General features: G+C 54.4%; 13 protein-coding genes across 13 annotated transcripts; 5 read left to right on the top strand and 8 right to left on the bottom strand.

Annotated features, from left to right (window-relative positions):
- Positions 1 to 17: 17 nt before the first annotated feature.
- BAUCODRAFT_222987 (uncharacterized protein) lies at positions 18 to 2,073 on the top strand. The gene has a single exon (XM_007680882.1). The coding sequence runs from the start codon at positions 303 to 305 to the stop codon at positions 1,620 to 1,622; it is 1,320 nt and encodes a 439-aa protein (XP_007679072.1). The 5' UTR covers positions 18 to 302; the 3' UTR covers positions 1,623 to 2,073.
- Positions 2,073 to 4,707, bottom strand: BAUCODRAFT_223478 (uncharacterized protein). Its single transcript, XM_007680881.1, has one exon. It carries the CDS (start codon positions 4,408 to 4,410, stop codon positions 2,524 to 2,526), a length of 1,887 nt encoding a protein of 628 aa, XP_007679071.1. The 5' UTR covers positions 4,411 to 4,707; the 3' UTR covers positions 2,073 to 2,523.
- BAUCODRAFT_223307 (uncharacterized protein) lies at positions 4,647 to 6,063 on the bottom strand. The gene has a single exon (XM_007680880.1). The coding sequence runs from the start codon at positions 5,667 to 5,669 to the stop codon at positions 4,884 to 4,886; it is 786 nt and encodes a 261-aa protein (XP_007679070.1). The 5' UTR covers positions 5,670 to 6,063; the 3' UTR covers positions 4,647 to 4,883.
- A 376-nt stretch (positions 6,064 to 6,439) lies between these two features.
- On the bottom strand, positions 6,440 to 8,622 carry BAUCODRAFT_124891 (uncharacterized protein; the record flags this gene model as incomplete). The annotated part of the gene is made up of 2 exons (XM_007680879.1): positions 6,440 to 7,690; positions 7,756 to 8,622. 2 exons carry the CDS (start codon positions 8,620 to 8,622, stop codon positions 6,440 to 6,442), a joined length of 2,118 nt encoding a protein of 705 aa, XP_007679069.1.
- A 331-nt stretch (positions 8,623 to 8,953) lies between these two features.
- BAUCODRAFT_36642 (glycosyltransferase family 90 protein) lies at positions 8,954 to 11,246 on the bottom strand. Its single transcript, XM_007680485.1, has one exon. It carries the CDS (start codon positions 11,035 to 11,037, stop codon positions 9,019 to 9,021), a length of 2,019 nt encoding a protein of 672 aa, XP_007678675.1. The 5' UTR covers positions 11,038 to 11,246; the 3' UTR covers positions 8,954 to 9,018.
- Positions 11,247 to 11,325: 79 nt separating this feature from the next.
- On the top strand, positions 11,326 to 11,918 carry BAUCODRAFT_222955 (uncharacterized protein). Its single transcript, XM_007680878.1, has one exon. The coding sequence runs from the start codon at positions 11,614 to 11,616 to the stop codon at positions 11,893 to 11,895; it is 282 nt and encodes a 93-aa protein (XP_007679068.1). The 5' UTR covers positions 11,326 to 11,613; the 3' UTR covers positions 11,896 to 11,918.
- Positions 11,919 to 12,757: 839 nt separating this feature from the next.
- Positions 12,758 to 13,525, top strand: BAUCODRAFT_150372 (uncharacterized protein; the record flags this gene model as incomplete). The annotated part of the gene is made up of 2 exons (XM_007680877.1): positions 12,758 to 12,830; positions 12,885 to 13,525. 2 exons carry the CDS (start codon positions 12,758 to 12,760, stop codon positions 13,523 to 13,525), a joined length of 714 nt encoding a protein of 237 aa, XP_007679067.1.
- Positions 13,526 to 13,779: 254 nt separating this feature from the next.
- On the bottom strand, positions 13,780 to 14,093 carry BAUCODRAFT_150371 (uncharacterized protein; the record flags this gene model as incomplete). Its single annotated transcript, XM_007680876.1, has 3 exons — positions 13,780 to 13,805; positions 13,863 to 13,912; positions 13,969 to 14,093. The coding sequence occupies 3 exons, from the start codon at positions 14,091 to 14,093 to the stop codon at positions 13,780 to 13,782; spliced, it is 201 nt and encodes a 66-aa protein (XP_007679066.1).
- A 177-nt stretch (positions 14,094 to 14,270) lies between these two features.
- Positions 14,271 to 14,805, top strand: BAUCODRAFT_36638 (uncharacterized protein). The gene is made up of 2 exons (XM_007680484.1): positions 14,271 to 14,481; positions 14,545 to 14,805. The coding sequence occupies exons 1-2, from the start codon at positions 14,322 to 14,324 to the stop codon at positions 14,736 to 14,738; spliced, it is 354 nt and encodes a 117-aa protein (XP_007678674.1). The 5' UTR covers positions 14,271 to 14,321; the 3' UTR covers positions 14,739 to 14,805.
- Positions 14,806 to 14,843: 38 nt separating this feature from the next.
- BAUCODRAFT_150370 (uncharacterized protein) lies at positions 14,844 to 16,646 on the bottom strand (the record flags this gene model as incomplete). Its single annotated transcript, XM_007680875.1, has 1 exon — positions 14,844 to 16,646. The coding sequence occupies one exon, from the start codon at positions 16,644 to 16,646 to the stop codon at positions 14,844 to 14,846; it is 1,803 nt and encodes a 600-aa protein (XP_007679065.1).
- A 177-nt stretch (positions 16,647 to 16,823) lies between these two features.
- BAUCODRAFT_112951 (glycosyltransferase family 21 protein) lies at positions 16,824 to 18,762 on the top strand (the record flags this gene model as incomplete). The annotated part of the gene is made up of 2 exons (XM_007680874.1): positions 16,824 to 16,966; positions 17,017 to 18,762. 2 exons carry the CDS (start codon positions 16,824 to 16,826, stop codon positions 18,470 to 18,472), a joined length of 1,599 nt encoding a protein of 532 aa, XP_007679064.1. The 3' UTR covers positions 18,473 to 18,762.
- An 11-nt stretch (positions 18,763 to 18,773) lies between these two features.
- BAUCODRAFT_26352 (uncharacterized protein) lies at positions 18,774 to 20,183 on the bottom strand (the record flags this gene model as incomplete). Its single annotated transcript, XM_007680372.1, has 3 exons — positions 18,774 to 19,560; positions 19,604 to 19,902; positions 19,959 to 20,183. The coding sequence occupies 3 exons, from the start codon at positions 20,181 to 20,183 to the stop codon at positions 18,774 to 18,776; spliced, it is 1,311 nt and encodes a 436-aa protein (XP_007678562.1).
- A 585-nt stretch (positions 20,184 to 20,768) lies between these two features.
- Positions 20,769 to 22,363, bottom strand: BAUCODRAFT_74522 (uncharacterized protein; the record flags this gene model as incomplete). Its single annotated transcript, XM_007680571.1, has 2 exons — positions 20,769 to 21,902; positions 21,962 to 22,363. 2 exons carry the CDS (start codon positions 22,361 to 22,363, stop codon positions 20,769 to 20,771), a joined length of 1,536 nt encoding a protein of 511 aa, XP_007678761.1.
- Positions 22,364 to 23,057: the final 694 nt, after the last annotated feature.

The raw sequence follows: 23,057 nt of genomic DNA, 5'->3' as shown, positions 1-23,057 counted from the left end.
TGTTTTACATGAAATGGGGGCTGGGATTGCTGGTATCGAATCGCTAAGACCGAAAGATCGACTGCAACAAACACAATATTACTCTACCTGGTGCATAACATCGACTTACTGCGCTTGCAACTCAGAGTAGCGACAAGGCCGACTCCCACTTTGTCAATAAGTGAATCGCCTGCCACGATCTCTCGTCTGTAAAACCTCGAAATACATACATATCCCCATAGTACGAGCAGAAAGGCTTGCAACAGAGTTGAGGCTTCGGCCTCTGACTCAATACTTGACACTGCTGCACCCGCAACTCAGTCATGGCGCCGACCATTAGCCGCTGGGTGTCCACAACTGGAACAGATGTCACCGGCCTTATTGAGTCCTCGCTTGAGCTGGACAAGCGCAATGCCGAAGGCATCGAACAAATGTTACACATCCAAGATGTAACAGTTGCAAGCACCTTGTCGCCACTGGAAGCACATCACCTCCTCACGGCCAGAGATGCAACCTCGACCTTCATCCCCGGTCAAGGCGCCAAGCCACCCGGCAGCTTCAACAACTCGTTCTTCTTCGCACTCTTTGCCATACTCGGAGCTGCGATGGTTCTGGCTAGCTTGTGGTTCTTCTTTTGGGCGAAGAATGGTGGCTTCCACTTCAGACAGGGCGACTGGGATGACTACAAGAGTACAGTGCTACGTCGAAAGGGACCAGATGGGAAGACGCTGAGTAACGCCACGAAGAGCACGAAGCTTGGTTATGGTGCTAGCACATTTGCTGGCACGCAACATTATAAATGGCAGAAGCATGTGGCGCGGAGTGTTGTAGGACGGGATGAGAAAGGTCGGAAAGGTGTCTTAGGCAAGCGCGGGCCGATGGGCACCCATAGCATCACATACTCGGACGATTATATGACGGAGTCGTTTGCCACGCAAACGGTCAGCGACATGACGGAACTTCGGACGGAGCCGGATTATAACCAGCATTCGAAGAGGTACCGTGACCGAGACGTCCAGCAGTATAAGAAGGAGAAGCCGGCGAGAGTAGGCGGTCTCAATCGGGTGGCAGACGGATCGCACTTCGGTACCACAATTGCTGGCTCCGAGACCATGTCAGAAGCCTCGGCGGAACCTCTGGTGGCCAAAGAGCGCGATCGGGCAAAAGAGAAGGAGCGCGCCGAGCGTAAAGCCAAGGAGGAAGCAGCTAAGATGGAGCGGCGTTGGAAGAAAGAGGCGGAAGAAGCAGCCGCAGCTCTAGCACGCGAGAACGCCGCATCACGTCCACCGCCGCCGCCAGCACACTCCCCCAAGAGGTCCGCGCCGCCCTCATCGAAGCCTTCTGCTGACAAACAGCGGCGCAGTTCGCGGTCAAATTCGCCGCAAAAGCGCGACTTCTCGTACCAAGGCGGTGCCGCGTCGGAGATTCTTAGTACCGCTTACACGAGCACTAGCGGCACTCGATCGGCGAGCTACTATGAGGAGTACCGCCCTCTTGCTAGCGACAACCCTCGATACTCGACTGAGCGTGCCGAGCGTGCCGAGCGAGCCGAACGTAGCAGGCAAAGTTCGCCGAAGAAAGGGGCAGGTAGGAAAGCCAGGGAAGGCGGCTATAGGCGTGGCGCAGACAGTGACCTGGATTGAATCTACAAAGTGCGAAGCAACTATGGACTTGTGAGCTCGTATGCAAGAGCATAGTGTTCTATCCCAGCTGAGGAGGTTCTGGCATCCGCCAGAGATGGAGCCGCGATCTCGTGCATGAGACAAGGAAGGTACGCTGGCACTTCATGAGTGAACAACTTGCGCCAATGGCAGCGGTGCTATGGCAATGATGAGGGATGAGTGTGTACATTCGCTGGTTGCGATGAGCAATGATGGATGGGAAGCAGGCCTCCAAGCTGATGCTGAGGGTATCTGTAGATAAGTGCTCTCAATGAGACCGTCGCCGGCATTGCGACTTGCTACAATGCTGCTTTGAAGCTAAGATCTTGCATTATTACTTATGCGCCGCGCGCCCATTCGGCGCAACATCCACCCGCTGGCCGCGACAATTAAATCATGTTCGTAAATCGTACAGATCCGTATCTGGTCTTCGTCTCGAACCATTAGCGACTGTTTAGCCGAACCCAGCTATGCGAGCGCTCTGCTAAGTGCGGATGATGCCGAGGACGCCATGCTATACGACAAGGGGTATCTTCAAGTGAACCGCCGGAAGTCAAAACGAAGCATTGCTTTTAGAGGCGCAAAATACGCCACGCTAATGCAAAGCTTTCCCCAGATGACCGAAGCGTTTGTGCACTGCATGGCAATGCTGCACAAGTGTCGGGTATCTGGTCAAGAAGTGAAGAATCGCTGACACCAAAACTCGTGATAGCTTCAAAGCCCTCATTAAGTCGCACGGTAATTGTTGCAGAGAGGTTGTGATAATGAGAGTGGCGGTGGTGATGATAATGGTGACGGTTCTCTGGATCAGTCTCAAGAAGTGGTGTTGTGGGGTTGTGGCCTTGCATTATTGCATTGCTCACATGCCTGGCTCGTACTCCTCCTACTCCGTGATGGTGTCCTTCACCCTGCTCGCCCTGCTTCCAGAACTCTTGCTACCGTGGTAGCCACTATCTCTGCCAGATGGATTCTTCACCACGAGGCTGTGTGTGCCGTCATCTCCAGGTTCCATAGTCACAGTGGCATCGGGGTCGACATGCAAAACCGTCTTTCCGACTTGTATGCGGATACGCTCCGGTTGCGAGCCCTTCGAAGATGACTGGCTGCTCTTCCTGCTGTGACCAGAGCCAGACACATGGCTACCGCTCTGTCGCCGCTGAGCCTTCTGAATGTTCTCGGCGGTCAATTCCGGGGTGCGTGGGCCGCCATAATGCTGCTGATAGGCTTCGGCGCGATCACGTTGCTCTGCTTCTTCGTGCCTTTGGCGCTCATAACGGCGGACTAGATCGTCGTACTGTTCGCTAGAAAGGTATTCTTTCTTCCGCCCGTATCTGCCCTCGATGATAGCGTATCTTCGTGAACCCGAGCCTTCGGAGACAGTGGTAGCCTTCGTTCGACCCGATGACGCGGTGGTAGAGACGGACGGTCGCCGGCTCTGGCTGGAGTATGATGAGCTAGTCCGGGGCTTTTGAACGGTCGGCCGTGGTGTCCTGTCCGAGTCCACCTGATCGGATACAGAGTATTCGACGCCTGTATCAGATCTCGGCGCGTGGCGAGCTGAAGGGCGGGTTGTCTGCTGCACAATCGGCATCGTGTATCCTTTCTTTGGCGATGGCCGGCGTGACGGCGGAGGCATGAGTTTGTTATCACGAAGGCGACGTTGACGTTCAAGCTCGCGCTGTCGAAGTTCGAGTTCGCGCTCACGCTCGTCTTCAGTGTCAGTCTCCGACTCGCTATAGGACTGTGAGGCCTCTGACTCATCATGGGCAACTGTCTCCTGCTGCGGGAAGCTGCCAGGCATCGCTGAAGTCTGTCTCGCAGAGAAAGTTGGCGGCCGCATGGGCGCTACTGCGACACCGGTCACGTCATAGCCTGGGAGTGCGGTATTGACCGTGCGCGTGGAGTACGTCCGAGTCAGATTAGGTGCGACAGCATACGTTGGGCTTGTTGGTGATGGCAACAGAGGCGACATTTGTGGATAGGGTGGGATGTTCTGGTTGGGGGGTGTAGTGCCGTAATACTGTCCCGGTGGGTATTGTGAGGAATATGTGGCGGGTAAGTTCTGCCATGCCGATCGTGCCGGTGGCGGTCCATGTTGCTGCGGCACGCCATAAGCACTGAAGTTCACCGCGCCATGGATGCTCATCGGACGAGACGGACGACTAGCAGATGATGCACGAGCGCGAGGGTATTGGCTCAGATTAGGTGCAGCTTGAGTGGTAGGTGTAGGTGGCGCATAGTACTGATGTGGCGGTGGCTGATAGTGCGACAATGGCACTTGCACAGTTGTCGGCGGTTGCTGGTATGGCGGGTATTGCGTTGCAGTCGGCGGGTATGCCGTAGGATCCTGAAGCCTTGGCAGTACGTACCGACGGTCGCCATTCCGCTTACTCGCACAGTTAGGATCCGCGCAGTTCGGATCCGTGCATTGAGCTGCCATAGAAGCAGACCTCGAGGGTGCTTGCGGCCGTCCTCTCGTGCTCTCACTGCGGTGGACTGCTGGTCGGCTCTTTAGTGTGGTTGGCGGAGGAGCCTGGCGTGAAGCTGTGGCAGCCTGGACGACAGCAGCCGGGACTTGCGCGGCTTTGCCAACAGCGGCGTGATGTGACGAATAGCCAGAGTCACTCCTATGTATAGTCTTTGACGCCGGCCTCGTCGACTGTGTACGGCGCCGCGCCTGTCTGGCAGTGTCTGGCCTTGCTGTGCTTTCATCACTCTCGCAATCCTCGACCTGGGCGGCCTGAGGCACAACACGACTGCTTCCAGGCATTTTGATGATAGGAGCGCTGGTCTGCCAACAGGACTGGGTTTGTCGCGAGGATCCAGGATAGCAGCCGGAGACGGCGCGATGTGCTTGTGGCTGGGCGGTACGCAATCCAAAGCTCACAATGTCTTAGAATGTAAAGACAAGGTTACCGATTGTAGTGTAGGTGTCTCGGAAAGCGTCGAGCTGTCATTGTCGTAGGAGGTCTGGGATGTGACATGAGCATTGTCAGGCAAACGACGTCAAAGGAACATAACGGGATGACTGTTTGCGCAGGCCACTAGGCTCCGTTGGTTCGCTTCACCGGTCATGCAAGGCGGGCAGATACAGTGAAATAGGTACTGCGCAGGAGCTCTTTGGCACGCACTGTGGCCAGCAGAGCTCCAGTTGATGTAAATGAGTGCTTGTGAGCCGAGAACAATACGAAGTGGTGATAAGGCTATTGTATACGGACGATAGGGCAGCAATGGACGAGGGGGCTAAGATGATCGCCACCACACCAAAGAGCCCAAAAGCTGGGGATGAGAAGGGATTATACTTGCTTGACAATTTCCTCCCACACCATCATCGCGAAAAGAACCGGACGGGCACGGCTGACTGCTAACGCAACGAGTGGCTAGTGTAGCTGCACGTCCGACTGGCAGGCTGCCTAGCAGCTTGCATGCAGCTTTGTGGGATTGGGAAAGCCGGACACCTATCGGCTGCTGATAGCTTCTTGTCTCCGCGAGTGGAACTTTTTGAGCTGTTGGTGACAGTGGTGGTCTGAAAAGGCGACCTTCTTGTGGCTGGGCTGTGGTAAACCTGGTAGAGACATGTCTTGCCGGCTGGATGTTCGTCTGAAGTCGTCCAGTGAACGAAGCCGAGACCTTGCGCATTAATCCCTTTGCTGTGGAGACGGCGGGTGTGGCTCGCGCTTTCAGCGGAGACATCCGCACCGCAGCATCAATGTTCTCACCTTGCCATGTCCGCCTCGCAAGTGAATATCCCATATCCAAGAGTCTGTTTGATTTGTGCATAGTGTCATGTGATGGCCCAGCGCTTGTACAGTGACCACCAATCGTTGTTGTGCGGGCTGAAACAGCCTTAGTACCGAGACATGGTCGCGTGGAAGAGGCCGGCCGGGATGGCCGCGCGACGGCACCGAACGCTTGCATCTTGATCGCCATGCTAGGTTTGGGAAAGTCGACGCACGACATCGCGATTGTCGTGCTGAGCTCTACGCAGCAGGCGACGGAGATCCACGCGGACCAAGTCGACCATCGCATTAAGCTGCAGCAGCGAGATGACTCTACACCGCTCTTTGGTAGCGGTGCTCGTCACGCGAGCCAATGGCGTTGATAAGCTGCACCACCCGCGCTCGAGCAGTCCACTGTGTGGACTTTGGCTTCGTACCTGAATGCGATGGACCACTCAATCATATTTCGATGCGGAAAAGCGGTAGATGTGGATTCTTATCAGGTGAGTAGCTGCGAGCTGACTGCTTTAACTAGCCGCTTTTCCTCTTGGATGGCGGTTGAAGACTAGATACTGCTCGCTGCAGTGTCAAATGCATCGACTTCCGCCGCGGGAAGCGACGTCGAGATAGGCTCGCAATGTTCCACGTATCTGCACGCCACGCTGTGTGACAAACGCTACGCTCGAGCCCGCCGTGCAAGCGAGGAATGTGGGAACAAACCTAGCATACTGGAGAGTCTGGAGAACGGTCTGTACTACCTTCACGCACTGGAGCGTTTGATCGAAGTAGCTGTTGCTCGTCCAGGCTGCGAAGGCGGAGGATGGCGAAATGTTGGTGCAGCCGTCAACTGGAATGTCCGCTGCATGCCTGCCCACTTCACACCTCCATCACCGTACACCACCCCGCTTCTTTGCACTCTAGCCGTCAGGATGCGTTCGCGCTCTGGTTGTTCAGATGGAGGTAGCTTGGCAAGACGCGAACCCGACCAGGCACGTAACCTCGATCCGAGCAGAGGGTCTGGCTTGTCGACACGAGCGCTTCGCTAAGTGATTTACCACAAGCATCCGTCGAATGGACACTTTACATCCTCTCGACGGGCTTAAGTCCCAACAGCCTCATCCCATTTGCCAACACTTGCCTCGCAGCATCGTAAAGCGCCATCAACGCCGCCTTCTTCTCCGGACTTTCCGCATACATAACGCTCATAGTCTTCGCGTTCTTGTTGCTCGTATCCTTGGCATCGTAGCACGAGCTCAACAGATGCGTCATCTTGAAAAGATACGTCAGCACCGTAACCGGCTCGCGGGTCTTGTACGTATTAAGAAAGACGTCCGGCCACTGAGCTAGCGCACGAACAAGCTCAATGCCCTCTTTGGCGGTGATGAGACTATAGTCTGCATTCTCGAGCTCGTGGCGCGGCACGGCGGCTTTGCGCTCCATTGAGCAGACGCGAGCGTGAGAATACTGCAGGTAAGGTCCGGTATCACCTTCAAAGGATGTCATGCGATCCATGTCGAAGTTGTAGTTGTTGATCATTTTGCCGCTGTAGTCCTGCACCATGATGGCGGATATCGCCAACGTATCGGCTGTAGCTTCTGGATCTTGAACCTGCTCGTACTTATCCGCATTCTTCTTCATGACCTCGTGCATGGCTTCGTGCGCTGCATCTAGGCTATCGGCTAGCGAGACCACAGTTCCCTTTCTCGTGCTCATTGTCTGACCGTGCGGGTCCTTCACCATGCCGAACGAGATGTTCTCGCATTTGGCGATCACATCAGAATACGGTGGGCCCATGAGCTCCAAAATCTTAAAGAATTGCGCCATGTGCACGTCTTGTTGTGATGCGACGATGTAAATCATCTTGTCGAAGTGATACTTCTCATATCGCTCGTAGTTGGCGGCAATGTCTCGGGTCAGGTACAAACTGGTGCCGTCCTTTTTCCGGACGAGCGTTTTCCCAAGTTTGGGCGCACCGTGCTTCGAGAGATCCACGATCACCGCACCCTTGCTGTCTTCGGAGATGCCGCGCTTCTCCAGGACCTCAGCCGCCCTGTCCATGTCTTCCTGCTTCACTGTGGATTCGCCGCTGTAATCGTCAAAAGCAATATTGAGCCGGGCGTACATGTGCGTGTAGGCTTCGATGGACAGATCACGGAACTTCTGCCAATACTTCAGTGCTTCTTGGTCGCCGTCACTCATTCGCTTAAAGAAGCGACGGGCTTTCTCATCGATGCTTGGCTTTTGCACCAGATCTTCCTGCACCTTCTCGAGCTGCGCGGTTACGTCTTGGAGTTCCCTTTCTTGTTCATCGGTCCACTTGGGCTCGGGTGGCTACAACAAGTTAGCATGTGCAAGATGTAGAGCATCGTGGACCAGAAATATGGCCAAGCACTTACAGGCGCCTCACCCTTTGCAGGCTTCTTTGGTTTGGGTGGGTTCTTGAGCTTTTCCAATTCATCCTTCTTCTCCGCAAGCCGTTTTGCTTCCTTCTGCTCGGCGGCATTATCTTGGTTTATTTTGACATACACCTCGTTAAGGTGCTTAATCGGATCACGCTCCAATTCCGCTTCGCTGCCGTACTTCTCGAAGCCTTGACTTAGCATGCCGTACTGCTTTCCCCAGTCACCCAAGTAGTTCATTGAGACCGTGTCCCATCCGGCGGCACTGTAGAGTTTGACCATAAAGCCACCGATTATGGTACTCCGTAAGTGGCCAGTGTGGAATTCTTTTGCAATATTCGGTGATGAGTACTCGACAATTAGCTTCTTCTTGCCACTCTCCGGATTCGACGGGTCATGAAGACCAAGACTAGGGTTGAAGCCGTATGCAGTCTTCTGGGACAATGCGTATCTGAGGGCAAGATGGGCCAAGGGCGCCGGCTTGAAGAAGAAGCGCACGAAAGTTTTGTCCGCGACAGGCTTCTCAATGATGGGGCAGTCGAACTGGTTGGCGATCTCAACCGCAAGCTCGTCCGGCTTCTTGCCCTTCAACCTCAGGGCTGGTACCGGTAAGACTAGGTCTCCGTGCTTTAGATCCTGTGTCCATGCAACTGCGTTATTGATTATGCTGGGTTCGACGGAGGTGATGCGATTTATTTGCTCGATAATGTACCCTCGATAGACATCGACTGGATTATATTGTGGGAACAGCTGTACGCCAGGAAACACCGGCGGCTGCGAAAGACCAAGCTTCTGAAGTTGTGTTGAGATGTCGTCCATATCTGCAGTGGGAGTCCCATTGATCTGACCGTTCGTGAGAGCCATGGTGGAAGTCGTGGTTGTGAAGTTTCTTCGGGCTTTCAGTAACAGTGCGCAGGCTTGACGTAGGCCCCTAGCTGTGACTGTTCTCAATGTACACCTTGACTCAGCGGCGAAGTTCTTGCTCAAATACTGCTGGCTTGTGGCGAAACCTCTCGTTGACGCTACAGACTTAATTCGGAGAAGCAGAAGCCGGCGCATTCAATCATCAATTGGTCTCAACAGGTGATATACCTTGAGTCGCTCGACATAAGATAGGCTTTGCGCGCGGCGCTCGCGACTATGGAGGTTGAAGGGCAGGACGAGTGGCGCGCTTAGACCAATCAGAAGTTGGCTGGCTTAACGTCACGTGACTGCGACATGGAGTATAGGAGAAACGAGACACTTTATTAGACTCTGTAACTATCCAACACCATTGTCGCCTTCCTTTTGGTAGGCTACCCCATCTCCCTCATCTTGAGTGGGCTCGCCAGGGTCCTCCTGTTCTGCGTCCACGGTTACGGCTAAACCCTTAGCGCTCTCTTGTTGTACTTCTCTCCAACCCATGCGCTCGCGGTCATCGTCACATATCCTGGCATACTCTAACAGTAACCTGAAGAGATAGATCTGCATGTCCTCCATTCTCAAAACCTTCTCTGCCCACTCTTTGCCACCCAGGGCAATGTCTCTGGCGGCATCGTCATGGCCCGCCACGCCAGCTTTGCCATTACCGACGAAATACTCCATAATGCCATAGATGTCACTGAAAGTATTATCCATGGGCACGAAATGCTTCCAGGGCACCAGTCTCGAGTCATGCCATTCTTTGTAGATCGTGGCCTTGATGGGTAACGAGGTGCTGAACAGGAATGCACGATAGCGGCCAGAGAAGCTGTTGCCGTCAAGGTCTGGTAGATACTTGTACGCGTACTGCTCGGACATTGGCATCAACTTTTCGACGCTGAAGTAATGATCGGTGTATGGGCAGTGTTGCGGGTTGTCGGCCGGCTCCGGAAAGCAGAGTAGGTGAACGAAGGCTGCGTTCGACCACTCGCCGACCCAATACGCCAGCGGGCTCTTCGACTTAATGTACCGCGCATTTGGATACGCGGCGAGTTCGTAGCTATCGTTCGCGGGGAGCACGTAGTTCTGCGGCAATTGCTCACCGGTCTCTGCCAAGCGCACGGACGTTGAGTTAACCATGCTCACGAAGCGGTGACGTTGGAAGCGTCTCCAATTCTCCTCTCTGTTGCGGCCACCACTTGCGGCACCGCGCCAGATCAGCTTGTTTTTCTTATTCTCCCACTTCTGACCGTGCTCCGCACCGCCACTGTAGAAAGGATCATCCGTCCAGTACATTGCAGGCGGTAGAAGAATCTCATTGTTCATGGGAAGTTTACTTCCGCCAAATAGTGGAAAGAACGTCTTCGTAGTTGAAATCGAGATCGGCTCCACAAAAGTACCATGGATACCTTGTATCGCAGCGTCGTCACAAGGACTCCCCGCAAGCGTCCAGTTAGAGACATATCCCTCGTACGAGCCTTCTGGGCGGCCACCAGATATAGGCGGCGGCGTGGAGAAGTCCGTCTGGATATATGCTTTACGTGCTGGGCTGGTCGGCGGGCAACCAACAACCGCAAGCGGCCAGTAAGGTCCCATACCCTGGAACTCTGGTTCGAATGCTGCTGGCGGGTTCCGGTCTAGCGCTCGCAGGCTGTCGAAGCTGGTCTTGAGTTCGTCTGAAGGGACAATGTGCCGGGTAGAGCGCTCCTTGTACATATATCCATCGATCTCCTCCCATGGCACCACAACTCGGCTCTCATCCATTACATTGATTGGCATGTCGACGTCCGGCAACCACTCTGCAATTGTCTGAGTCATGTTCTGCCACAAATCCATCCATGCCCTCTGTGGTATATCGGTACGCTGCGTCACATTGCCATTGCGCACGCTTATACGATGAATAAAGCCGTGCGCCTGCTCGCGGATCTGCTTTGCAGGCACGCCCCAAAAAGGTGCAAGGTCATCATAGATCTGGTCGAAGAACTCCTCTACTATGACCGCCGACTTGTTCTGGGCAAATCTGAACCAAGCATCGAAGAGCGGTGGTGGTTGACGTCCGCGCCGTTCTCTATACGCTTGCGCTGCCTCATGTAGTGAATGCGTCTCCCGAGCAAGCAAGACCTGCGCGGTCCGGTTCCCTTCGTCGATGAGGCGGTCGATAGGGTGGTAATCCCGCGTCGGTCTAACACCCTCCTCATTCGATAAAGGGGTGGAGGTCGAATCATCTTGCCAAGGAGACTGCAAGCCGGGGGCATTGATGCGCTTGACAGCTTCCAATGCTGGTGTGAAGTATAGGACGGTCGCCACAAACAAGATCGCGGCGATAATGAGTTGCGTCCATCGATTCCTTACGGATGGTGCGGATACCAAGAAGGCCATAGCGAGGCGTTTGAATGCATTCGCTAGTCGAACGCAATGGAAAGGAGATCTGACAGTAGTGAAGTGTCGCTTAGCTACCAGTCGCCAACAGAGCCTACTGTTGAAGTCGCCGCATCATGGCCACAACAACACCAATCGTAGATCATACTGGAATTTATTAGTGCGATGCTTATGCCTTTGCACTCGCATCTGCTGCGCATGAAGTCTTTGCCAAGTGCATGGAAGGATCCATGACTAGCGTCGGTGACGGTGTTTCAGGTGCCGAGAGCAATATAAGCTGAGTCAGCAGCAAAATCACTCGTCTTCGTCTCCAAGACTTCAGCATCGTTCATCGTCTTTCAAGAACTGGCCGCAACAGAGAATGTTCGCAAACTATTGGCACAGCAAAGCCTGTATTACAAATTACACGTATGGATCACTACCCACTCCATGGTTGTTATGATGATGGTTCAATGTGCTCCTAAACGATGCGCCAATCTTTAAAGACAGGACAGTGTGCATCTCCTAACCCGTTCAAAGCCTGCCAGTGCTGGGAGTTTACAAGCATAGACAGCGCTCAACTGAAGGACGTAAAGTATGCGGGCAATGAGACTCTGGAATATGTCTTGCAGATTGAACCGATTCAGGGAGCTGATCCATTCTCCATTGACTGTCTTCGAGTCACGAGCGCCGCTGGGCAAGAGTGACAAGCAATCGACTAATACGTTGTCAAGAAGACTACAGCCAATGTTACATCGGCGCTATGTGTCCACGCTATCAGGAATCAAGGACAATGCATTATGCATGCTGCATTGCGGAACAGTGGCGGGTCGTGGTGAATATGCACGCGAGACAGATTCACTGATTCAGATCGTATAACACTTCACTTCAACGGCAGCATCTATCATCAACAGTCTTGCTTGCATTACAGATCACACGCAACGCGATCTTGTGAAGCCGCTTCATACGGACAACAAGTCCATAGAACCGCCATACTCTCAACAACATACCACCATGTTCCCTGGGCCATATCATCCAGACGAGGAGGACCTATACCAGTCCCAACGGAATAGCCTCGAACATCAACCATCGTTGGGCCGTGCCAAAACACCTCGAATCCAGAACCGAAACGGAAACCCGCACAATAGTCTTAATTTACATCATATTGTTGTGGCTTATCTGGTTGCGACCGCAGTCGTAGCGTTCAGATTCCCGTTCGGGCCGGGTTGGAAAGGCTTGAAGTGAGCGAAATGTCAAGAATAACGGCCTTGAAGGCGAGGAGATGGTGGACGTAACGGCGTGGGTGCGTCAACATCATGTTCAGCAGTCCATGTTTCTGTAAAGCGAACGCGAAGCACGGCCTGGCTTTGACGGTCAACCCTGCATATTGCACATTTGCAGCTACCCAATGAGCTCAAGACCAGTATCACAGTTACCCGCAATATAATGTTTCCAAACGACACTCTTCTCCGGCCCTTTCACAACTTCGTTCATACTGAACCCAGTCATGTCGTTGAAAGATGGCGAAGTTGTGCTTTGCAGGTGTTCCTCTACTGGTATGGCCGTACAACGGTTAAATGGTCTGCGGAAATGCAGACGCTAACTTGATTGAGAAACTTCATGTCGCCGACTCAACGACTGCCTCCAAGCTTCTCATCCTATACATCGCTATCGTTTCTTTGTAGAAGTGTGAATTGCCTCGTTGATCAGTGTGTTGTGCATGCTGCAAACGCTTGCAAGAATGGCCCCGAACTCCCGCATCATTCTCACACGTCATGCGCAAGCGGAGCACAACGTTGACTTGGACTATAGCAGTATGTGTTCGTTGATTAAAGATCAAGCACTGGCATAGTGGCTAACAGTTCAAGTCCACGACGCACCGTTGACGGCGCTCGGCAAGAAACAAGCAGCAAGCCTTGCACCTCAAGTAGCAAAGCTGCAACAAGAAGTCGAGCTGGTCGCCACATCACCACTAGCACGAACATTGCAAACAACGAAACTCGGCTGGGCACCGGCTGTGGAGCGCCTAGGTATCCAGAATGTAGTCTGCCTCCCCCAGGCACAAGAATGCAACGATCTCCCATGCGACACCGGCAGCTCTCGAGATGTCCTAGAAGCCAACCCAGAGTTTGCCGGCTTCAACTTCTCCACCTTAACGCCGGACTGGACGAGCAAACAAGGCTTCTGGGCGGCAGATCCCAAGTCCATTTCCAACCGTGCACGATGGGTGCGGCAGTGGCTGCGAGCGCGACCGGAGAAAGACATTGTACTTGTCGCGCATGGCGACGTCCTACGCAACATCACTGCTGGTCCGAACGGGCCTAGCATGTACGGCTGGAAAAACGCCGAGGTCAGGATCTTCAAGTTTGATCCGGAGTATGTTGATACTGAGGACTGCTTCCTTGACCAGAAGGGTGTGGTGGCAGTCGCTGGTGGGTATGCGCCGACCTCGACGGAGATGGATCTGGTGGGAGGCGACCCATTCAAGGAGGCGAATGGTAAGATGTGAGCAGGTCCACTTCTTAGATTGTAGACATGATAGACACTACATGCAACAGATACATGCATCGTTGGCTGCCGCCACTCTGCCGGTTGACATTGGTGAAACTCCAACAGTAAACGGTATAAAAGGCACGCAAGTACCGGAGCGTCAATGGTGCCACCCGATCAAACAACAGGACACATAAGCCTGAGAGACAAAACCGTACGTCCCTAGGACGCCTGACTCCTCGCTGATACCGAACACGACTCTCAAGGCTTAGCTCATTGTCCGAGCACCTTCTTGTCCTCTGCTTGCCAGTCAGTCTTCGGATTAATTTCACGTGTGGAAAGCGCAACGAGCTTACTCTGCTGTGTGATCAGAAGACCATAGCGCTTCTTCAGGGTCACTCTATGCCTATAACTACATTAGCAAGGACCGCCCATGGCCACGTTGGCCGGCGGGTTGCGCACCTAGAGTACTTGTCGTCAGGCGAGAATCTCGCTGGGTGTGCTGATTTGGTGACCTCGCCGTCGGTGATCTTCTTGAGTGTATACACACGCTTGCCAGCAGTATCGAGGGTGTACATCAGATGCATGTTGGCGGTAGATGACTTGACAATGTGTGGTCAATATATTCGCTTTGCAGAATTAATGCTGAGGTGTTTGGAGAAGATTTCGAGCATGCTGTCTGTGCACAGAGAAACATTTAGCCGACGGTGCCGATACCTTTGTCGTATCGAAGGACAACACCACCTTCCCTTCCCTGAGCCTCTTGCGACTCCAGTTGGTTAGCTAAGACGCGGCACGATATCTATACGGTCACAATGAAGCTCTACATTGCTCTCGCGTCTCTTCTTCTGCTCGTCCTGCCCGCCTCCGCTCAATTTCAATTCTTTGAGCAAATGTTCACTGGACAGCAGCAACAGCAACAACCACAGCAGGCCGGCTCAGACTCAGTGTGGTACCAGCAGCAGTACGAGGCCGGTAAGTGAGCTCCTTAAACCACGAACCACTCGGCCCAGCCATCCTCCTACTGACTTTACCAAGCTCACTGCGACAAATATCTCTGCCCGCACACTCTATCATGCGTTCACTTTCCACACCATTGCCCTTGCGCTTTCCCAGCGGTGGAGGACAAGGTAGAGTTCGGGGACGGTAGTATGGCGTGCGTGAGTAAAGGTGGATGGGCGCCGGGAGAGGCGGCAAGGAAGATTGAGCTGGCTAGGAAGGGACTGTTATGACAGGCTTGCATAATCATTCTACAACTGATTTCGATACCGTGCGGAAACCAACGTTACGCGCCACGTGTTCTATCGAGTGCCGAATCTCAAGCTTCACGATCTTGGCTACACTGCAGCCTCCTTCGGACAACCGCGCAGATGGTATCTGAACTCGAACGCCTGCGGATCTTCCATCCCAACTTCCTCCCGCCCCCACTGCTTTAGCAGTGCCTTAGCCATCGTCTGCCTCTCCTGCTCGCTCTCCGCCAGCCGACTTCGCCAGTACTTTTCGCGCTTACGAATCGCGTTAGAGATCTTGGCATCGAGCGCGGCGTTCACTTCGGCCGCAAGTTCAAGCTCCGCACGCAGAGCGTCGGCTTCGGCGCCTACAACTACGCTCGATTGCTTCAAGCTTCCAATCTCGGCGTGTGCGGTCGACAGATCGCCTCGTGCCGCTTCAAGATCGGACTGTAGCGCGGCGAGCGAGTCTTGCGCGGCATCGCGATCGACGACTGCATCGTTGAAGAGCGACTGATTTGCTTCGAGCTCATTCCGCGCAGAGTCGCTGTCAGCCTTTGCTTCGGCGAGCTCACGCTTCTGTGTCGTTTCCAGCTTTCGTACTTCATCGTCATGCGCGATGGCTTCGTCCCGAAGCTGCTGCCCTAGTTCGTTGATTTGCTTACGTAGATCACTAGCGTCCTGGAGAGCACGTTGTGTCTCTTCGCTCGCGAGCTGCTTGGTCTGATCATTGTCCTTTCGAGCGGCTTCCAGCTCGATCCGTAACGCTGCAGTGGCTTCATCTGCAGCAGCCTTCTTTGCGTGCACACTGTCGGCTTCTTCTTTCACCTGCTCCAGCTCGCCGTTGATGAAGTTACTCCGTGCATCGAATTCTTCATTTTTGCGGCGGAGTGCTCTCGTCTCCGCTTCTAGCTCCTCGATGCGATTCTTCTGCTCACCACACACCTGACGGAGGCTCGCCACTTGCTCCAAAGTTTCCATCCTCACCTTTTCCACATCTTGCTCGTGTCGAATAACACTTGCCTGCTGCACCTCGAACGCCGCTTTCTCCTGCCTGCGCACACGCTGCTCTTCATCTAGTGCCTCTTTAAGCGCACTGTTGAGGCTTTGAAGCTGCTGACAGCGTGCTTGCAGCTGGCGTGTCTCCCTTACCAGCTGCCGGTGCGCTTCCGGCTCGGTGAATGGCGAGCTGACATTGACCGGCTGGGAGCGCTGCATTACTGGCGAACGAGTCGGGGAGAGAGTGGCGCTTGATGCTCGGGCTGGTGAGGGAGGCTCGCTCCGTTGCGGAGATCGCTCCCTTCGCTGGGAAAGAGTCCTCGTCGTCAGGCGGAGAGACGGAGCATGCGCGGGCGTGAGCTCGGTGAGGTAGTCCGCTACGGTGGGCTGAAGAATCTGGTTCTGTGCCGAAGGGTGAGGAGTACCAGATGGCGCATAGGGATCCCAGTCTGAGCTGTCTTGCCTCTCGTCGGCGCCAGACAGCGCGTTGATGTGCGGAGGCTGTTCGTGCCACGGCGAGTCTTTGGGTGGACTATGATCGGGAGTATGATGGCTTGCAGTCCCGTTATCATTCTCAACCGGTGAGAGTGGTAGTCCGAGATCATTGTCCTGCTTGCCACTGTTTGCGCCGCCGTCTGCGCCCCGTTCAAGCCGTCGCTGCATCGAGTGCTTCGCGCTTCTTACTGTGCCTCTTCCCATGGTTCCACGCTGCATCCACTGCATCATGTTGTCCGTGAAGTCGCTTGGTCCGTCTATGTCCTCGCTCAGGATGCGATCTACGCGCTTTTGAGCGACCGGAGAGTCACCATTGTTGCGACCGTCGACCTCTAACGCGCCCAGATCAAGCGAATAGTGCGAGTCTGTGGGCGAAGCAGGTCGCTTCCAGGCGCGTACGGGTGGGCTTGACTGCATGGCTATCCCCCTCTCGTAATGATACAGTAAGCAGTCCTCGTTGCGATGGGATAGAAGAATCACTCGTTGTTGATTGCAAGTGTAAACATGCCAAAGTGGGGCGTGCAGATTGAAGCCAATGCGAGTCGCGGACTCACGCCAAAATGTAAAAATACAATCGCAAATGCTTGACTACATATGCTTGACCCTGGAGTTGCCAGAGACACGTTGGTGTCTTACGGAGGCAAATATGCGTCTACATTGATCCTTCTGGCGGCTACAGGCAGCTTCATCTGGTACTGTGTGGTCTGCACAGTATGCGCCGTTGGCTTTGTGCAGACGTATGCCACTCGAAACCATCACGAATGATACCCAGCTAATGCAGATGTAGATTACGAAGCTACAGAAAGCCGCCACCAATCGTACAATGGGGCGCTGACGCTCCGCATGTGACTATCATCCGTCCCATCAAAGGAGTGGAGCCATGTCTCTATGAATGTCTGGCTTGCACTGTCCGGCAGAAGTATCCGCGTGAGAAGGTTCACATACGCTTCTGCATTGCCGATCGTAGCGAGCCATCTCTGCCGACCCTTGAGCGCCTTGTCCAGGACTTCCCAGACATCGACGTGCAAATTCTGATTGAGGCGGAGGATGCCGTGCTCCAAGATGGCACACTCAACCTTGGACCCAACCCAAAGATCCGAAACATGAGCCGTGCCTACCGGGAAACTGTTGGTGACGTTGTATGGTTCCTTGATTGCAATGTCTGGGTGGCAAAGGGCGTGCTTGGCAGGATGGTCGCTCGGTTGGAAGGGAAGGGCACGAACCGCAAGTACAAGTTCGTTCATCACCTACCGCTGGTGGTCGATGTCGAGCCCGAGGCAATCCAGAGTCAAGCAAGACAGCTTATGCAGAGTGGCAACCTCGACTCCGATCGTACCGACACTGACGGCCAAGACATCTCCCTCAGCCTACCCAACGCACGGCAACAACGCAGCTTCTGGAATACCGGCGGTGGCCGCGTGGAAGAGATGTTCCTCTCTACCGCTCACGGCAAGTTCTATGTCGCCGCCAACTCCTTACTCATCATCAATGCCAGCAACGGCAAGTCCAATATGGTGCGGCGGTCGCACCTTGACAGTCTCACTTCAGGTCAAGGCGTTGACTACTTCAGTAGCAATATCTGTGAGGACTACCTTCTTGGCAACTTACTGTTCAAAAATCAGATTCCGGCTGAGAAGGCAGGAGAAGTATGGGGCCGGCACGCACTTTGCTGGGGAGACGTCGCCCTGCAGCCGATGACGAGCATGAGCGTCAAAGGCTACTGGAATCGAAGGATCAGATGGAATCGCGCGAGGATGTTCGCTGTGCCCATTGCCACGTTCGTTGAGCCGGCGACTGAGAGCCTGCTTTGCTCAGTTCATGGTGCCTTCGCCATCACCACCTTGCCGTTCTTTGGGACGTATCTCGGCATACCGAAAACGTGGACTGCCTTTGCCCTTGTGTGGCTTCTGAGCGTCAGCATCTGGTGCCTTGCGGACCGCATAATGTACTTGCGACTGAACTCTGCCAGTTACGTGGAAATGGACGAAGACACTCCAGAGTTTGCTCGCTTGCTGAGAGGGGACGGTATGCTGCGACCGTTCTGGCAGTGGTTGCGGGCATGGGTGGTAAGGGAGCTCATCGCTTCGCCGGTGGAAACTTGGGCATTGTGGGGCGGCTCACAGATAGAGTGGCGTGGCAGAAAGTTCAGGGTAAGTACAGACATGAAGGTACATGAAGTACTTGACGCTACGACCGAATATGCTAGAGGTCTGAATGGGCACACAAAGGCTAGGTCTGATTGACACGGTATCGGTGCCTTCGCTATCGGCCAGGTGATGAGTGCCTTGAAGCACAATCGACGAGATGCTTGCTCAAGAACAATTACCGGCCATCTCTGACTTTCCGGATCATTAAGAAGGCTTAATACCAGCTCTTACTGTTTCATTAATTGTCTCAGTGGGCGAGTGCGAAGCGTTTGTCACTTGTTCTTCGCTTCGGAAGGGCCAGCTTCCCGATCCTCCGTATTGGCGAGTAGCGTTTCCGGTAGGCAGATGTCGTTGTAGAGATTCTGCATCATCAATCTCGGTATCAGCGTCCGAGACATCATTGAATGGTGAGGCCTTTGATGTCCCATTCCAGCACCGCGGCCACGTCTGGATCATTCTCCATGCGCATTGTCCCAAGCGGACTTCTGACCACAATCGTACAGGTAGTCGAGCTATAACTGCGACTGGCTTCACCCAGAGATACACCAGGAACGGAAGAACGCTTCTCGCCACTGACGCTCCGACTGTAGACGCTTGACAGTGACTCCGTGCTTCTATTGAACGCCGCCAAATTCCGCGCGCAAAGGATAGGCGACGGTGGGATCATTTTGACCGCCTTGTAGCTTCTTGATCTGTCCAGCTTAGGTAGCTTGTGAATGCGTGGTGAGTGAATGGCCTGCGGTATGGCGCTGAGTCTGCGGTACTTGTTTGGGAAATATGCAGGCAGCGGTAGTAACGGTGACCGAGGTGGGAGGGTCGCCATTGTGGTGTGAGTGCGTATGGAAGACAGTGAAGGTCTCGGCATGAGGAGGGATGGCGCTGATTGTTTCCGTGTCGGTGGGCCGTAGACGATGCCTAGGCCAATGACAGCTTTCCCTGGGCATGCTGGGAGGAGCTGTGCTGTCGAATCGCTTGGCGATGCGACGAGAGTGTGCGAGGAAAGTGAACTCAATGATCGGCAGTTGAACGACATATCCAAGGCTTTCGCTCGCCCGGGGACGGCGTAACATGGGAGTGTCGGAGGAATATCTGCCGGATGTTCCACGATGCCGAAGAGACGGGCGCGAAACGTCTCCGTGATCTTGTGTAAGAGGATGAAGAGCAGGATTGCCGCGAGCCTGTACCTGTCAACAACAAGATCAGCATGACTGGAATAATTGTACCTACAAGCAAACCGAGCTCGCACCGACATCGGTGCGCTGAACAATGCAGGCGACGCTTGTGTTGATGAACCCGCCGGAATCTGTACGGTTCCCAATCCGCGAGCAGTATGGCTGCCGAGCGAATGTGGAGGTAACATTGAGGCCGCAAGCAGCGAGCCAGGCTGTGACACTAAGTCGAATTGATATGAGTGCAAGCCACTGCATTGCACGCTTCTTGTTCGGTTGAACGTGGACGTCCGACCTCTGCACGAACAACATCGCAGCCGCGTTTTGTAGCGTTAGATATACCAAGGAGCTGCCACCCTGTACATTCAAGTTAGCCGGCTGTTGCTCGACCGACGAGCTCTCTCATCACTCACGGCCACGAACAGCATCATCGCAGAGACCAGGACATCGCCTCCGATATCGTGCTCGATGAGCAGGTACGTTTCGCTTCCCAGGACATATAGCGAGCTCCACAAAAGGGCGTGCTGCAGCGCAACGATGGCGAACAAGCCCACCCGGCCGCTACGTCCAGGATCATAGTCACCTGGAGCCTTCTCTGATACTGACTTGAAGAAATTCCACAATCTCATTCTTCCCATGGAATCTTAACGATCCCTCTCAATAAGTCTGCAGGTGTTCTCCAAGTTATGTTGAAAATGGACCAGCACGCTTGGTAGATGGCTTACTGAAGCGGCCTTCCTGTTACTCCTTCACGCGGTGGCGGCGAAATACCACAGAGGCTGGCGAGCGCATAAACGACACGACATACTGGGTCGCGACGCCTAAGTGAACGCGCTGATGGTGATGTGCTCTGCAAGGCTGGAAGTGCCTGCATGAAGTCCATTCCGAAGCAAAGCAAGGAGTGTGAGCGGCGTTTCATGGATCGTGGAAGCCGATGTCGCAAAACCTCGCTCTCAAGCTGTGTTCTTGTCAGGTGCCCAATGAGACCGACGTGCAAATCTGTGGAACAATGCATGCCTCTTATGAATCAACAATCTCGTGGCTATGTAGTTCGCAGGCCTTGTGGCTACCGTTTCGGTAGGGGAGGGTACATACTCGCAATCTGCTCGGAGGTCGAAGAAAATGCTCCCACGCTTCTGTCCGTCTTCCCATCCACAACGTTCCGGGCAGGTGTTCGTCGTCCTGAGAACAGGTCCATGCACCGACTACCATCCAGGAATCAACTAATGCCGGAACTCCATGTCCACCTTCTCAAACGCATTGAGGAAGCCCATGAAGCAGATGACACCCAAACCAGGGTCAAGACTGCCAGTCGTGGCACGTATGCTGTGCATCGAAAGCTGCGGGATACCCGCATCGATCGCTCTGATACCAGTCATGCTCGACAACATCGGTCCGACAGTACCGCCACTGCGACTGTCATTCCGAATCTGGAAGACCTGCAGCTTCGCGCCAACTGTATCTGCGCAGCGAGTCAGCACAGCAGTGGAGACGGCGTCAGTTGTCATATGGCCGTTGCTGTCCGCCGAAACGACTAGGCCGGTGTTGAGATGTGGGGCGTGGTTCTCGAGGTAGACGTTGAGGAAGTTCGGGTTGACGGCGTGCGTGACGTCGGAGGAGACGAGGAAGCTGTTTGCGTACACGCGGCCCATGAGGTCGGGGCCGGGCGCGCTGCCTGCGAGGGAGCACACGGCGCGCTCGAGGGTCTGCGGCAGGAAGTTGCCGCGTGCGCCTTGGCGGAGTAGAGAGCCGATCTCTTCATCGTCGAACAGGGCAGCGACTTTGATGATCGAACTGTCCTTACTTTGATCCTGGCTTTCGATGAGCGCCTGAACGGCTGCCCAGGAGCAAAGCTTGTCGTCGATACGGCCGGCGAAGATGAACTCCTTGTCCAGGCCTCCGACGGTCGCAGGTTGGGTATCGAAGAGCTCAAGCTCCCAATTCACGATCGAGCTGTAAGTGTCCATGCGGAGACCGAGGGCGTTTCCAATCGCCTTCACAAGTCTCGGAGGCTGGGTGGAGACAAAGCTGGCGCCGTAGTTGGAGCCTTGGCCGATCAGAGATGGATTGCTGAAGGGCTCGGCGGTCTGAATCGGCGTGGCTGAGCTTGATGTGTCCTCCAGCCCGATAATGGGTACCATCTGCGTTTCAGGGTTGAACGGACCATTCGCAGCCGCACCGAAATGAGGCGCCAGCGTTGGAATGCGAGCAATCGGCCAGTCGAGCTTCACAAGCTTCGTAACGATCTTGTCTCCTTCCTTAATCAACACACGTCCGCCGATGCCGAGGTCACGATCCCACCAGGTTGTGTTTGGCGCGCCAGCGTATTGTGCAACACCAAGTTGGACGTAGCCCGCCTATAATGGTGCATAAGGGGTCAGTAGTGGTCAGAATAGACACCTGGACATTGACTTACCTTGTTCGGCACCTGCGATACGGGCTTAAGCTTAGCTGTGAGCGCATCAACATGCCCTGCCAAGATGGCAGCACCATTGCCCGACTTGTACTGGCCTCCAACCGTGAATGCAATGAGCGCGGAGCCGTTGCGGCTGACATAGTAGCTCTTGCCAGCCTCCAACTTCCACTCATTACGCTCAGACATGGCGGTAAAGCCAGCTTCCTCGAGTTCATCCTTGATGGCCTGAACAGCATGAAAAACCGTAGGGTTTTTCGTCAAGAACTCACAGAAAGGCTGAGTATATTTGGCGGCATTGTGCCTGGTAGCTTGCCTCGGGTTCGAGCTTTCTGCCTTCTTCGGAAGCTCCTCGACCTTAACGCGAGCGCCTTGAGTTAGGGCGTCGTTACCCAGACTTGGCATGTTTTGGTTCAAGGCCTCCAGTTGCTGCCTCTCCAGCGGCCTCTCGTTTTGCAATCCTTGCATTTGGAGCTTAGGCTGCACGTCGAGATCGCTGCCAGCACCAACAGGAGACTGGCATGAAGCCTCCATTTCCTGCTTCGCCAGCAGCAGTCTCCTCTTGTTCTGCTGCTCAAGGAGTCTAAGCTGCAACTCATAGTCCTCGTGAGCATGGATTCGTGGAGTGTGCTGAGTAGCGGCCGGTTGCGGGACGCTGTGCATTGGTGCACCCACTGCCGGAGCTCCATTACTCTTTGGCTTATGGAGGTCTCGATGCGTGCTACACGAGGTGCAGGCACATTGCTGGTTCGGAGGCGTGGGCCGCCCAGTTTGTTGCGCCTGCTGCTCAATCTGCGCCCGAGCCATGGCAAGCCTCTGCTTGTTCTGCTGCTCCAAAAGCATGAGCTGCATATAGTAGTCTTGCGTCTGTGACGGAGCCTGGCTGGATGGAGCTTCCGGAACAGTGACACCTTGAGCCGGAGACAGCCCAGGTAACGTGCGATGATCGAGTGGCCCTTTTGGAGGCGGCATGGGTGCACGCATTGCCTTCATAGCAGCAATATGCTGTTCCCATTCAGATCGCTGCTCGGGCGTGGCTTGTCCTGTAGCAATTTGCGTCATCAACCACTTGGTGTAGGGATTGTTGCCGATGACCTGG

Source organism: Baudoinia panamericana (genome assembly GCF_000338955.1).
Source record: "Baudoinia panamericana UAMH 10762 unplaced genomic scaffold BAUCOscaffold_10, whole genome shotgun sequence".
NCBI lineage: Eukaryota > Fungi > Ascomycota > Dothideomycetes > Mycosphaerellales > Teratosphaeriaceae > Baudoinia > Baudoinia panamericana.
Note: the sequence above shows the minus strand (reverse complement) of the source record. Positions and strands in the feature narration are given on the sequence as shown.